Genomic DNA, 13,438 nt, shown 5'->3' with positions numbered 1-13,438 from the left:
CATGGAGCTGCTGAAGGAACGGGAAATCCACAGGAGCTGGTTGCAGGGCGGACAGCTTCTGGGAGAGGGCGCTTTTGGACATGTCGTCACATACATGTCCAGAAATGGGTGAAATGTACGAAGTTTGGATCAGCCTACGTCACACGTAATTTCCGACAACTTCTAGCTTCCGACAACTTCCGACAACCGCTGTCGGCAAAGTTCGGGAAACGTCGACAATTATCTGTGACGTAGCTACGTTAAGTTCGTACATGGGGCGGACCTAATGTACGATGTACGATGTTCGAAGTTAAGATGTTTTCTATTTTGTGGGTTATGCTAAGTTCGTACATGGGGCGGACCTAATGTACGATGTACGATGTACGAAGTTAAGATTTTTCTATTTTGGGGGTTATGCTAACTTTGTACATGGAGCGGACCTAATGTACGAAGTACGATGTACGAAGTTAATATATTTTGACTATGCTGTGGGTTATGCTAACTCTGTACGCAGCATTCTATTCTAATTTCACCTGTCGCACATGGTAAATGTGAAACATGTAGAATAACGATGTTTTGTCTGAAAATAATAAAAATGCAACATGTATTGCATTTATCTTTTGTTAAACATTAATTTTGATAATTTACAAGGTCAGCAGTCCTGCTCTCTCCAGTTTTCTCTCTTCTCGAACATTGTGGAGATGGGCTAGGTACAGCAGGAAGAAGATGAATCTTTCACGACTCATGTACTTTGTCATCCTGCTGTACCTAGACAAGCAACTGAACACTTGTTTACACACGTCAGTATCTATCTTTAAGTAGGAAAGGTAAAGTTTTTTAAGTTCGTACATCGTACATCGTACATCAACCCTGCCCCTCTGTACTAAGTTAATTTTTTTAAGTTCGTACATCGTACATCGTACATCAACCCTGCCCCTCTGTACTAAGTTGGATTTTTTAAGTTCGTACATCGTACATCGTACATCAACCCTGCCCCTCTGTACTAAGTTAGATTTTTTAAGTTCGTACATCGTACATCGTACATCAACCCTGCCCCTCTGTACTAAGTTGGATTTTTTAAGTTCGTACATCGTACATCAACCCTGCCCCTCTGTACTAAGTTAGATTTTTTAAGTTCGTACATCGTACATCGTACATCAACCCTGCCCCTCTGTACTAAGTTAGATTTTTTAAGTTCGTACATCGTACATCGTACATCAACCCTGCCCCTATGTACTAAGTTGGATTTTTTAAGCTCGTACATCGTACATCGTACATCAACCCTGCCCCTATGTACTAAGTTGGATTTTTTAAGCTCGTACATCGTACATCGTACATCAACCCTGCCCCTCTGTACTAAGTTAAATTTTTTAAGTTCGTACATCGTACATCGTACATCAACCCTGCCCCTATGTACTAAGTTGGATTTTTTAAGTTCGTACATCGTACATCGTACATCAACCCTGCCCCTCTGTACTAAGTTAGATTTTTTAAGTTCGTACATCGTACATCGTACACCAACCCTGCCTACCTGTACAAAGTTAGATGACGTCACTTAAAACTTCCGAACTTTACCGATTACGGTTTATATCTACCTTTAACTTCGTACAAGTTCGTACAAGTTCGTACACACTAACTTCGTACATTTACCCCTTTTCTGGACATACCTCCTAGCAACCGATCGCCGTGTGCGGTCGGTGCCGATTTATATGTTAATCCCTAGCCGGCGGCTAGAGAGAAGCGACCAGTCGAACCCGGCAGCCAATACATTTGTATATGTTGTTGGCGACCATACCTCCCCCCCCCTTTCGTCTGAATAGGTTTAATACATGAAGCAAAAGTTTACAAGGTTTGCTTTGCAGTGACAGGTTTGAAAGTTTATATAACAAAAAAGTCACACTAGATAATGCGATTTCGTAGCAGGTTTGAACATCGGCTAATGTCCAAGTATGTTGTCAAATTTGTAACTAGGTCGCCTAGCCTTCGGCGAAAAGTAGAGAAGAAGAAAACATTTGATGACGCACGTCTTCTTGGAAGGCCTGCTTTCAGACCTATTCACGTGCCATGCCCACATATTATTCGTCAACCGACAGGTTGGTAAGTGTTCACATGTATCTGCAACCCGTCATACTAGATACTGGAATTTCTCGGTTGGCCTGATTGGCCTTTTTTGGCGTACCTTATTACCTAGATACATCGACGTATCGTGCAACTGAATCGACAGTCAGTTAGAAGACGGTATGTTTTAACGTTTTGTTTACCGTGTTTGATATAGACGATAACAGTGAAATTTGATAGTTTCTATTTATAACAACCAAAGCCAGTAGTACCCAAGCTTTGCATGTTTTTGGCACATACTTTAATGGCAGAAAATAGACTCCATCTAGAAATAACAGAAGTATTTGGCTCACGATAGTCTGGTCCAGTGCTTTTGGCCAAATTTCTCTTTTGATACAATGAATACGAATGTTAGAACTATGATATAGATGTATAACGACCTTTAAATGAGTACTAAATTCCAGATGGGAGTTTTATTTTTCAATAGATTATGTAGCAATGAATAATGAATTAACAATCAACAACCTTTTGGCAGATTTTCAATTGTGGTAAATTACTAGTACGCGAGGTGTGTTGGTAAAACGCACTAAACTCATGCAGACCTTACCCATACATTTCCTTACGTGTTTTTTTAATGTTTTTCGTTCGCTCACTTCTACAGCTTGACAGTGGTGACGTCACGAGATGGTCATGGCACGAGAGTTCATATTTCTCGCACTTTTCCTGACTTGTGTAACAACATACATGTCCATCAGTTTTCCACGGGGATGGAAAGACACGGAGATCTCAGTAAAACCGGCATTTGCTAATCTCTATGCCGCCAAAAGGTAAAAAAAAGAATGTTTTCGAAAGACTTTAGAATAAATGAAGTACATTACTGCACTGTATGCCACACCGGGCTAAGTGAAGGATACAAGACACGAATCACAGTGGCAAAGGTGATGATTTCATTGAAATCATCACCTTTGCCACTGTGATTCGTTGTTAAAGTTATACTACGTAATATTTGGTCAGTAAAAACTATATTTTACTGCCACTTCTTTACATATTAAGCTTCTATCCTTTAGCGTTGAATACCAAGGCTCAGTGAGAGAAGTTGCAACATCAGTACATCGTACACACTTTGTTATTTACAGCCATGAGGGTTTAACTCTGGTGGTTCCTTTAGATAAATTACGTAGTATACCATTAATGTAAGACGAAAATGTGTCGCCATTTCCCTCTACCCAAGGTTACTACAAGAAAGGAGACTCAAGACACGGAGTGTTCGACAGTGCAGTCTATATTCAATATGTGCATCTCCGGAACTGGTCTAAACCGGTTCTCGTGACCTCTGACCCCCACCACTGGGCCATACCATTTGTTTCGGGGGTTTGGACTCTTACATTAACTTTGAGGAGGAAATTACTGTTTCTATTTGATACAGGTCAAAGTTCAAGAGCCTGATGCAGACAGGATACCTTCCCTCAACACAGAACAGTGTAATGACGTCGGTTCCAACAAGCCTTCCTACCTGTGGCCGTCCTGTCACCAATTTTGTATTCATCAAGGTAATAGGGCCTTCACACGGAAATCGAATTAGCAGGAATCAAGCCGAACCAGCCGGATTGAAGTATTTGCAAACTTCGTGTCACATTCGGGACCATTCGGGTGGGAATTCCAAATGGGCCTTAAATCCACACCAGAAGGAATGAGCCGGAATGCCGTCAGAATGAAAATTCTTGTCTATTCCTGTGAATTCTTAATGCATTCTAGACATTCTTACGGCATTCCAAATATTCTTTCGGTCACATTCTGGCAGGATTCGAGGTGGCTTGCCGTTTCGGTTCTCCATCGAATGGGATAAGAATGTTTCGAATAATGTTAGAATGCCGTAGAATGCGGTCAGACTGCAGTCAGAATAGTTAGAATACACTAAGAATCCACTACGAATGCGCATGCCATTCGATATTTCTCCACTTCGAATGCACCTCGACAGTTTTTAACATGTGAAAAACTGTCGAGCCAGCCAAAAGAACGGGGACGAATATATCGAATGCAGTAAGAATGTTTAGAATACAGTACGAATTGCGAGGAATTGCCATGAATAGAAAAAAAAATACATTCGGACGGCATTCCGGCTCATTTGTGCTCTCGTGTGAAGGGAACAATGATAGCATTTAGGACTTAATAAATGCCAGTATCAGTGATGATCGTATAGGCTTAGCCTATTTAGATGGGTACAATTTGATGCAAATATTTTATGACTATTCGAAGAATCAACTGCAATGACCTGATAACCATGTAGTGCATGTAGCATTACGTTGTAACGATGTATTGGATTTAGATTATCTTCGTTTCTTTGTTACAGGTAAACAATATTTAAAGACAATTTAATCTCTACAATGCTAACAGTAAATATTCCTATGGTGTTGTCTTAGTATAAGAACTTTCCAAACATGATTTGAATAATATTATGAGTTAGATTTGTAAACATTGTAACTTTTATGACTTAGACAAGTCCAACCGTTTTTTCCAGTTAGATTAACTTGTATTGTGTTGCTCTTCTACTTCATTCTATAGTTATGCTTAAGAAAAGTGATTGATGGATGTCAATCAAAGCATCCATACCTCATCTCTGGATAATCTTATCCAGTTGTATACATTAGATTGTATTTAACCAAGCCTTAGAATTCACCCCATTATGACACCGTGAGTGCAATTTAAAACCACCCATAAAATGTACTCTGGCAAAATAAACAGAAAAACATGTGGCCTTTATGTATCCCCTTTATCTCAAGTAAATCTGTGAAGATTTATGTCCTAACCAGGAATGTTCTTACGTTTAGTATAAATTTAATAGTTTCCCACATACAGAGACCAATGTGTGATGAATGACGCAATGGGAATGGTGATCTTATGATTGTTAAGATAATAATGTTTTGATCGAAATTTTATTCAAAGCAAGAAGAGAATTATGTTCTTGGATTCAGGTGTTTTCTCTCTTAACAGTGTTTCTTAAAGGGTAATGTCTGCATGCTAAGTAACAGTTACAAATGATTAGTTTTGAAGACATTCATTGGAGGCTTCATTTTTCCAAAGATTTATTTTCTCTTATTTCTTGGTGAAGCTTTGTTTCTTACTTTGCAATACAACAATCTCTCATTTGATGATGATGATGATAATGAATTACTCATTTTATACCTCAACTATTTCTGTAACTAACTCCCAATAACACATTTATTTCTATCCAGGTTCATAAGACAGCTTCTGGCTCCACGTTTAGGGTACTGGCGAGGTTCGGCCGGAACCACGGGATGACCATCTGCTATCCCGCGCTCCGTAGGAAGGCTAGACACATTCAGCTATCATACCCAAGGTAATATAAGATATGTTGCAAAAAGAATGTGTCATGTACTATCTACAAAATATAACATGGAAATATTTTCATTCAAGCTGCAATATGCATTCCCATATTAGCAAATCTAAAAAAAAACGGTATTTTCTTAAAGTCCGTCTGTGTTGGTAGAAGTACAATTGATATTATACACAATACACGTTCGGTCCAAAAATCATCATAAAACCTCAATAGAATAATTTCAAAGGCAGTTATGAAATAAAAAATAAAAGCACGTGGGGTTATTGGTCCATTTCCCCCTCGTACCAACTTTCAGGTCTTTTGACCCCGTAATGAGATTTAAATATTTGACTGAAGGAGGAGGATGGGAAGAAACACCAGGAAAATAATATATTTCAACCCGCATCCGTGGTATGGTGCCTAATTGAATGTCATACATTGATACAAACCCATCAAAATATGCCCCACAGTGGAAAACTGACAAAGGACGACTGTAGACCGTCCCCTGGAAGAAAATACAGCCTCATCATACACCATTCAGTCATGAACAAGCCAGCCATGGACCGAGTCATGGAGCCCGGCACCAAGTATATCGGCATCTTTCGGGAGCCTCTCAATCATTTCCGGTCAATCTTCTTTTGGAAGAGTAGAGTTGCCCGGCGTATTGAAAATCCACTCGGAGCGTTTCTTAATACAACTCACGACCGGAAGAAAACATATTCGAAACACAAAAATTTTCAAGCGTACACCATGGGGTTCCCGAAAAGGCTGATGACCAGCAAAAATGAAAGCCAAATATATGAAGAAATTAGGTGGGTTATATTAGTCTTTTTATTGCATTTCACTGATGTTTTACTTAATGCATGATTGATAATAATAATTTGACTTGGTAAGTCATACATTAATTGTAACATATTTAATTTTGTTATTTGATATAGGCTCATATAGATTATAACCGTGTCAGTATTGAGGAAACGATGCTGAGTTTGTTACACTGATACATTAGCATGTCCAGGTTAGCCTTGGAGAAAACAAACTTCATTGACAAATTATTACAGAACAGAAACTTTCGTTTTGTTTACTACAGACTCCAAAATTTTACAAGCTAAGCAAAATTGGGAAACACACGTAAATACATCCAGATAGGTCCAATAGCTTGTTCAAGTATCTTTTCTAATATAGTAATAGGAAAGCAACCTTTAATGCAATTAGCACTTTTGCGCCTTGGGAGCTTTCAAATTGAAAGACTGCTTACAGAATGCGAGTTTCGTCAAATCTGCTGCTTTTAGGGTTAAGATGTTAAGAAACGAATTTTAAACAGACGAACTTCATGATGTATGGAAACGTTTCTTAATTTTAGATTATTCTTTACACAGGACCGTTGCGGGTTGGTACTCGGTGGTCCTGATAACAGAGTACTGGGAGGAGTCCTTAGTTCTTCTGAGAAGGAAGTTTTGCTGGAGACTTTACGACATTCTACACACAACACAAAAGCTGCATGCTCTTCATACTAAGAAAGAACACGTCTCTCTAACTACAGAACAGGAAGAAACTCACAGGAAAATGAGCAATATCGATTATATGATGTACGACTACTTGAATAAGACATTTTGGCAACGTGTAACAAATGAGGGACCGGAGTTTTGGGAAGAGGTCACATATTACAAGACCCTGAATGGTGAGGTGAACAAACATTGTAACTCAGTAGGTGGTAAAAGAGTCTTTCCTGCTGGTAAATGGAGTCAGGAATTTGTGATTGATTCGCCCTTCTGTAAAGAACTGAAATGGAAGGAAGACCGATGGGCGGACGCTTGTTGGGATGTGGTTGAGAGACAAAACGAAGAGACGAAACAGATCTTGAAGAAACTCAGCGGTGTTAAGTGATGTAGAAACATGCACATACTGTAGGTACAGTGTTGTTATTGGCGCACCTGTCTAGTTGTATACAAACTGTTTAGTGTGCTTACGTATATTGCTCAATTTGGTGAAATTCTTAACATTTGCTTACTTGCAAATGACAGTTTTCAAGTAGCTATTTTTAAAACAATACAAACTGGAAATGCAACATACAGAAAATGCAAGTTATTTTACTTATTTATTATCACATGCAAAAATTGACAGTTTCAAAATAAAGTTTAAAAAAAAAGGTAAAGCCCCTGCAAGAATTGACTCTTCTGGCAGATCCTCCAGTTAGAATAGACGAGTTCAAAATCTTTTACTGAAAAAGGACTCCGGATATACTCGCCTCGAAAGGATGAACCTAACAGGTCTCATTTACCATTTCCAGGGTAAATGTGTTAAATCTAAGTTTCACGTTGTTAGTTCCACCCGTTCCAGCAGTCAGTAATACAGCAAAGCAACATTTTCTTTGCAAAGTCAGTAGACCTGTCATTTGTAAACACAATAAACTAACAATTAGTACAACCGTTTCTAAACAATCACAACACAAACGTAATGCAGGTCAACACTTTTCTAAAATCCAACTTAAAAAATAGGGTGCACCAAAGACTTTTTGGGTGCACTAGAACTAGAGTTCGGCGACCTCCCTCCATGAAATATTAAGAGCTTTTGTAAATTCCATGCAATTGACTAATGCATTAACTAATGCATTAACATAATTTATGCATGGTGTTGTTCATCATTGACTAACGTGCACATGTCACAATAATAAGATTACCATCATGTTTTTGCAATGTTTACATAAATTATGCAAATAAATTCCTCATTGTGGTATCTGCTTATATTCCACCTATCATAATTAACGTGTTTTACATTTATTGAAGTCAAGTTATTGAAAACAAGGGAATCATACATTTCCCTCATTAATTATGCAAATTAAGTCCCCATTTGCATAACTTGGATATCATTATGAACATCTATGTCTAAGCTACATGCCTGTTTAAAATGATGCCTATCCCTTAATCCTTTCTGCAGTTATCCTCTTTGGAAAGTTCCAAAATAAAATGTAAGGGGGCTAAGACTTGCCCCACTTTGTCATGACACTGAAAGCTATCTACCACTCTAATGTCAAAACCATATTACGTCCGGGACAAGAGATACATAGAAAAATACTATGATAGAGTATTCTCATTAATTATGCAAATGCTCCTATTTTGCATAATTAGTATTTCATTTCTACAACATTGTCTAAGGTATTGTTCTCTTCTTGAGTTATCATCGCCTTTAGAAGTTTTTGACAAAAATGCTCCTGCTATCCCAAAACTAGCCGCTAGTGAGCTCAAACTTATGTCACTTTTTCCTGAGCACAAAAGCTATCTAACAATTCAAAATAGTGACCGTAGCTTGTTCAGAACACGAGTTTCCGATCCCGGCAGTTGCGCAGCAGTACCAAGGGAAGCCGCTAGGTGGCCCAAAATCCAATCATTTTTATCTTTTATTACTAACTAACAACACACATGAAAGTATGAAGTATGAAACCATTTCACTTAGCCATTCTTGAGTTATCTTGTTGACAGACAGACAGACAAACGCAGGGTAAAATATTTCGTCCACGAAATGTCATGGAGGTAATAATGTAGAAAACAAAACTAATTACAAAGCTCACTGCTCCTCGTCTGAGTACCTAAAATCTTGATGAACCCAAATTCAACTTAAAAAACAAGTACCATGACAGACATTTTATCATATTTCTAACACTTGGATATCAATGATATGGTGCATACTAGTATGTTTACATACTATAAACCTACGCAAATATTTGGGTGCACCCACATAAAAATTGCTCCAATTTTGGGTGCACCCTGTTTATAAAAAGGCTTTTGCAAAGGGTTGTACATTACTATCAAAATCACATTAACAGGCGAAACAAAATTACAGGCGAAACGACTCCCTCCCCCATGTCACAACTGCCGCGCATTGAAAAAAAAAGTGGAATCTCTTGTGTTTCGAATTCACTACTTCCGAAACATAAGTAGAACCCTGCACTAGTAAGCTGAGATTGAGCTTTCAGACTACAGTATACACGATATATTGTTCTACATTTTCCATATGGTAAGAATGACTGCAATCAACCTACAATTCAAAGAAATTCTGTATTAATTCCTTAGTTTGTCATTAGATTCAGTTGCTAGTTAATTTAGAGATTAAACTATAAAGAATCTATACGTAATTGTTTGTTGATACACACAGTTTGCTATAACGTGAGAGAGAACGTACTTTGAATGCTATGTTTGTAAAAAAAATTATTAAAGGTGCTTTCTCCGGACATACAACTTGTAATGCGATAATGCAAATATAAGGTTTTGAATTAAAGAGCCTCTGTTTTTGCGCATACGGGCTCGTAGACTAGGGGTGAAGGACACCAGTACCATGTGACTATACTGGTTAGTCAACTTGTACTTAACAAGCTACGTCACGCAGAAGTCACTAAATGTCAACCGGGACACGTACCCCGAATATCCTGAAGATTCGTTAAATGGCAAGGTAAGAGTGTACAAAATCTCGTATTTGTGATTATAAGTCTTCATAATTAGATAGCAAAGGTAATTAATTAGTATGTTAAGGTATTACAGCCAATGTTTTGGCAACACTTTTTATTGTACATTGTATGTCAGCGTCCCCATTGTCTTCTAAGGGTACTTATATACGTAAATGTGGACATTGTGATACTTCATTTAATAGCAATATTTAGAATGTTTCAGTCCTTTGTGGTCTCTTGAATAGAAAATATCATCTCATGTTGCTTTTACCAATATGTGTTTCATAGAATAGCACTGGAAACTAATATCAGCTTTTGGGATTAATTTACTTTCTTAAAAACATAAAGTAGTTAATAATTACTCTAGCTTTAGACCTGACTTGTATCTTAAATAAAACCAAGAAAGGATACAGTTTAATGTTGCTAGCTATGTATTCTCGGAAAAAATACGTTAGCTAGTCAATCGCACGAAAAATTGTTTGACACTTTGACATTTTAAACCTTTAAAGACTTCTGTCTGCGTTTGTCTCCCAAAATTTCACAATTGGATTCATTTCAGAGGGCCTAAAGAAACTTCCTGAGTCTTACTAAAATAACCAGCAGTACAAAATGTCTCTCAAGAGACTTCTTTTGTAATAATTTCGGACTTATTCTATTTTTCACTTATTTCTAAAACGTGCGGAAACACCCCCGTTCACGAATGGTCCGCTCTTGTGTGATTGGAAGCATTCGAGTGCGGATCATATCAGACTCGTACTTTGATCTCGTAATGTTTTTAGAACACCACTAAAAATTCTACCAAGGCGACTCCTTTTTCGTCAATCATTTAATTTGGCGTGCGTTGTGAGAGACAAGGTAGCTAGGAACATTTAAGCGAAGATCTAATTAGTTAATTGATCTAATTAGTAAATTAGCAGCCTCAAATTCTGACCTCATGTGACTCAAATTAGAAGCCCCACTTGGGGGTTAGCCACACCCAGTACATGTTGTACGTGTTTGTCAGCTCGTGCTAATCGTTCAGCAACTCTTACTAAAGATTCAATGTTTACCACCCTTCAAAATGTACACTGAGCGCTGATATACTGAAACTAAAGCATGTTTACTAAAGGTTATATTATGAAGGACAATATCCTCCGTACACCCTTGCGTCTTTTTCCCTCTGCAAGAATGGACCCTTCCAGTGCACCTTATGTGAATTTGCACGATAGACCAGCTCAGAAATAATCCAAATGAAAACATAGCCTGTTGAAAAACAAATCCAGTCCAAAATTTAATTTAGCAAACAAACGTCTCCCGTGCATGAAACGATAAAATAGATCAGTTTAAAAACACTTCTGCAAACCAATATATTTGATACTTCTATATGTTAAGTGGAGAAGTCCAAAAATACATCCCAGGACTTTAACATAATCACAAAAGTAAAAAAAAAACATGAATTTAAAAAATGCCCCCCCTATCCGCGGAAGAATGGACTCTTCCAGCACAGCCCATATAAAATTGCAAAACAGACCAGTCCTAAATACTCCATCTGAAAGACTTAACATTACATAATCACCAAAGTCCATAGATAAATTAAAAAACTTCCTTGCAAAAATGGAATCCTCAGATAGCATCAGGCTCGCTGATTGGCTGCCAAATCCTCCTTAGGATATTGAATCAGGTTACTTGATTGGTTGCCTATTCAATTAAGATAAATAGACATGTAAAGGCCTGAAGTTATATTCTTCACGTCATTGACCCCTCTGGCCATTGGAAACTGACCAGAACAAATCCCCCTAAATATCATTTTAAAGTGCTTTATGCAAAAAATTATACATGGGTCATATGATTAAATATCTAGTACACCCATTTACCAGAATGTAGCCCCAAAACCCCACAACATTTAGCGTTTTGTTGTAATATATGCCATGGCATCGTATTTTTCATTGCCAATCTTGTTTGACATTTGCTCACTTTTGCAGCTCGAGAGTGGTAACGAGATTAAAGGGTACCGTTCTGACTGAGGGAACCAAACAACCTCATTATGGCACGAGATTTCTTGTTTCTTGCACTTTCTTTGAGTTGTGTGGCAACATACATGTCCATCAGTTTCCTATCGGGATGGAAGGACAGGACAACCGCAGTAAAACCGGCATTCGCTAATTTTCATATCACGCAAAGGTAAGAATTGTTTTTTCAAAGGACATCAGTGCATACGTGCTCTCAAAGTAAGCTTTGCCGTACGCGTCACAATGCAGTATCTAACATATAACCCTTAGAAATAAGAATATTTCTTTTTTTCCACGGTGGTCAAATACGGGCTCAAAACCTCCCATGTCTAGCCGAATTTGAACCTTCTTCCATGGTGTTCCATCTGACGTAATGTGAACAGAACCCGTGTTCTATTTAGGGTCATCTGCGGTCATTGCAGGTAAAACAGTGCTTTTTGGCCTTTTTCCCCCAACTAACTTGAATCAGGCGAAAAATATACCTTTTCACCAATATAAACAATTTTCTGGACAGCACATCTATGCTATCACTTTGTGGTGGATCTGCAATATGTAACAAAGCTACTGGCGTCTTTGTTGGTGACCTTGAATATCATAAGTGTTGTTTACACCGGTATCAATTACACCCTCCCGCTATCTGTGCGGCATGATATGCGTGCAAACATCGTTTAAGATCTCGACCAAGAAGAGTCCAACTTAACTCCTTAACGGCTCAAAATGACCGCAACGGTTTTCCCGCGATTTTTGATATTGGGATTTTTAAAAAATGCCTTCGATTTTGAATTATTGGTAATTAAGTGCGAAAAATGCTATTTTTACGCATATTTTTGACAGTAACTTTGCTTAAAATAAAAAAAATCCCAAAACAAAATGTTTTATTTGCCTCTCAGATGACGAGAAGTCTAAAATCGAGAATTTTCCATTGCACTTGCGGCCCATCTTATCAAGAGTTTAGTCAAATTGAAGGCCTTCCTTGAAACAGAAAATAATCGTCTTTGGAAGCAAAATTGAAACAAGACAGCTCTCTCAATTCAGACGGGAAGATTTAAACTATCAAAGATTGCGAATTTAATCTTATTTTGAACACATTTTCCTTGTCATAACTCTGTTAATTTTGAGGGGGATTTTTACTTATTGTTTAGTAGAATATGACAACTGGACAAATCTGTGGTCTCTGATGGCTTAGGTGCACTGTTTTTACCTTTGTCACATTGTCTTTATTTATGAATCAAAAAGACCTTTATTGTACATACGTACCCACTGGGTTAGGTACAGGTCGCAACAAAACAACAACTGACAGATAGATGAAATATATACAATATCTACCTACTCAAAAATCCTATTTTACTCAGTGAATTCGACTTCTTCCCTCTTCTTTGATATACTAAAAATATAGGAACAGATATTCTTTATTTCTTAAACGTTTTTCTAAAATAATTAGAAATATACACTTATCTGTTTTATTTGCTACAGAGTTGATGGAGCTAATACAAACCGGATGAGCCTAATGCAAACCGGATACCACCCCACAGCACAAGGCAATGTAACAAAGTTAGCTCCAACAAGGCTTCCTACCTGTGGCCGTCCTGTCACCAACTTTGTATTCATCAAGGTAACTTGGTAGTATTTAGGACTAAA

At 37.8% G+C, this 13,438-nt stretch overlaps 1 protein-coding gene across 1 annotated transcript; it reads left to right on the top strand.

Annotated features, from left to right (window-relative positions):
• Positions 1-1,801: 1,801 nt before the first annotated feature.
• Positions 1,802-7,874, top strand: LOC118420639 (galactose-3-O-sulfotransferase 2-like). The gene is made up of 5 exons (XM_035827503.1): positions 1,802-2,864; positions 3,464-3,587; positions 5,271-5,395; positions 5,845-6,186; positions 6,751-7,874. The coding sequence occupies exons 1-5, from the start codon at positions 2,722-2,724 to the stop codon at positions 7,256-7,258; spliced, it is 1,242 nt and encodes a 413-aa protein (XP_035683396.1). The 5' UTR covers positions 1,802-2,721; the 3' UTR covers positions 7,259-7,874.
• The last annotated feature ends 5,564 nt before the right edge of the window (positions 7,875-13,438 follow it).

Source organism: Branchiostoma floridae, chromosome 8, assembly GCF_000003815.2.
Source record: "Branchiostoma floridae strain S238N-H82 chromosome 8, Bfl_VNyyK, whole genome shotgun sequence".
NCBI classification, from domain to species: Eukaryota; Metazoa; Chordata; class Leptocardii; order Amphioxiformes; family Branchiostomatidae; genus Branchiostoma; species Branchiostoma floridae.
Note: the sequence above shows the minus strand (reverse complement) of the source record. Positions and strands in the feature narration are given on the sequence as shown.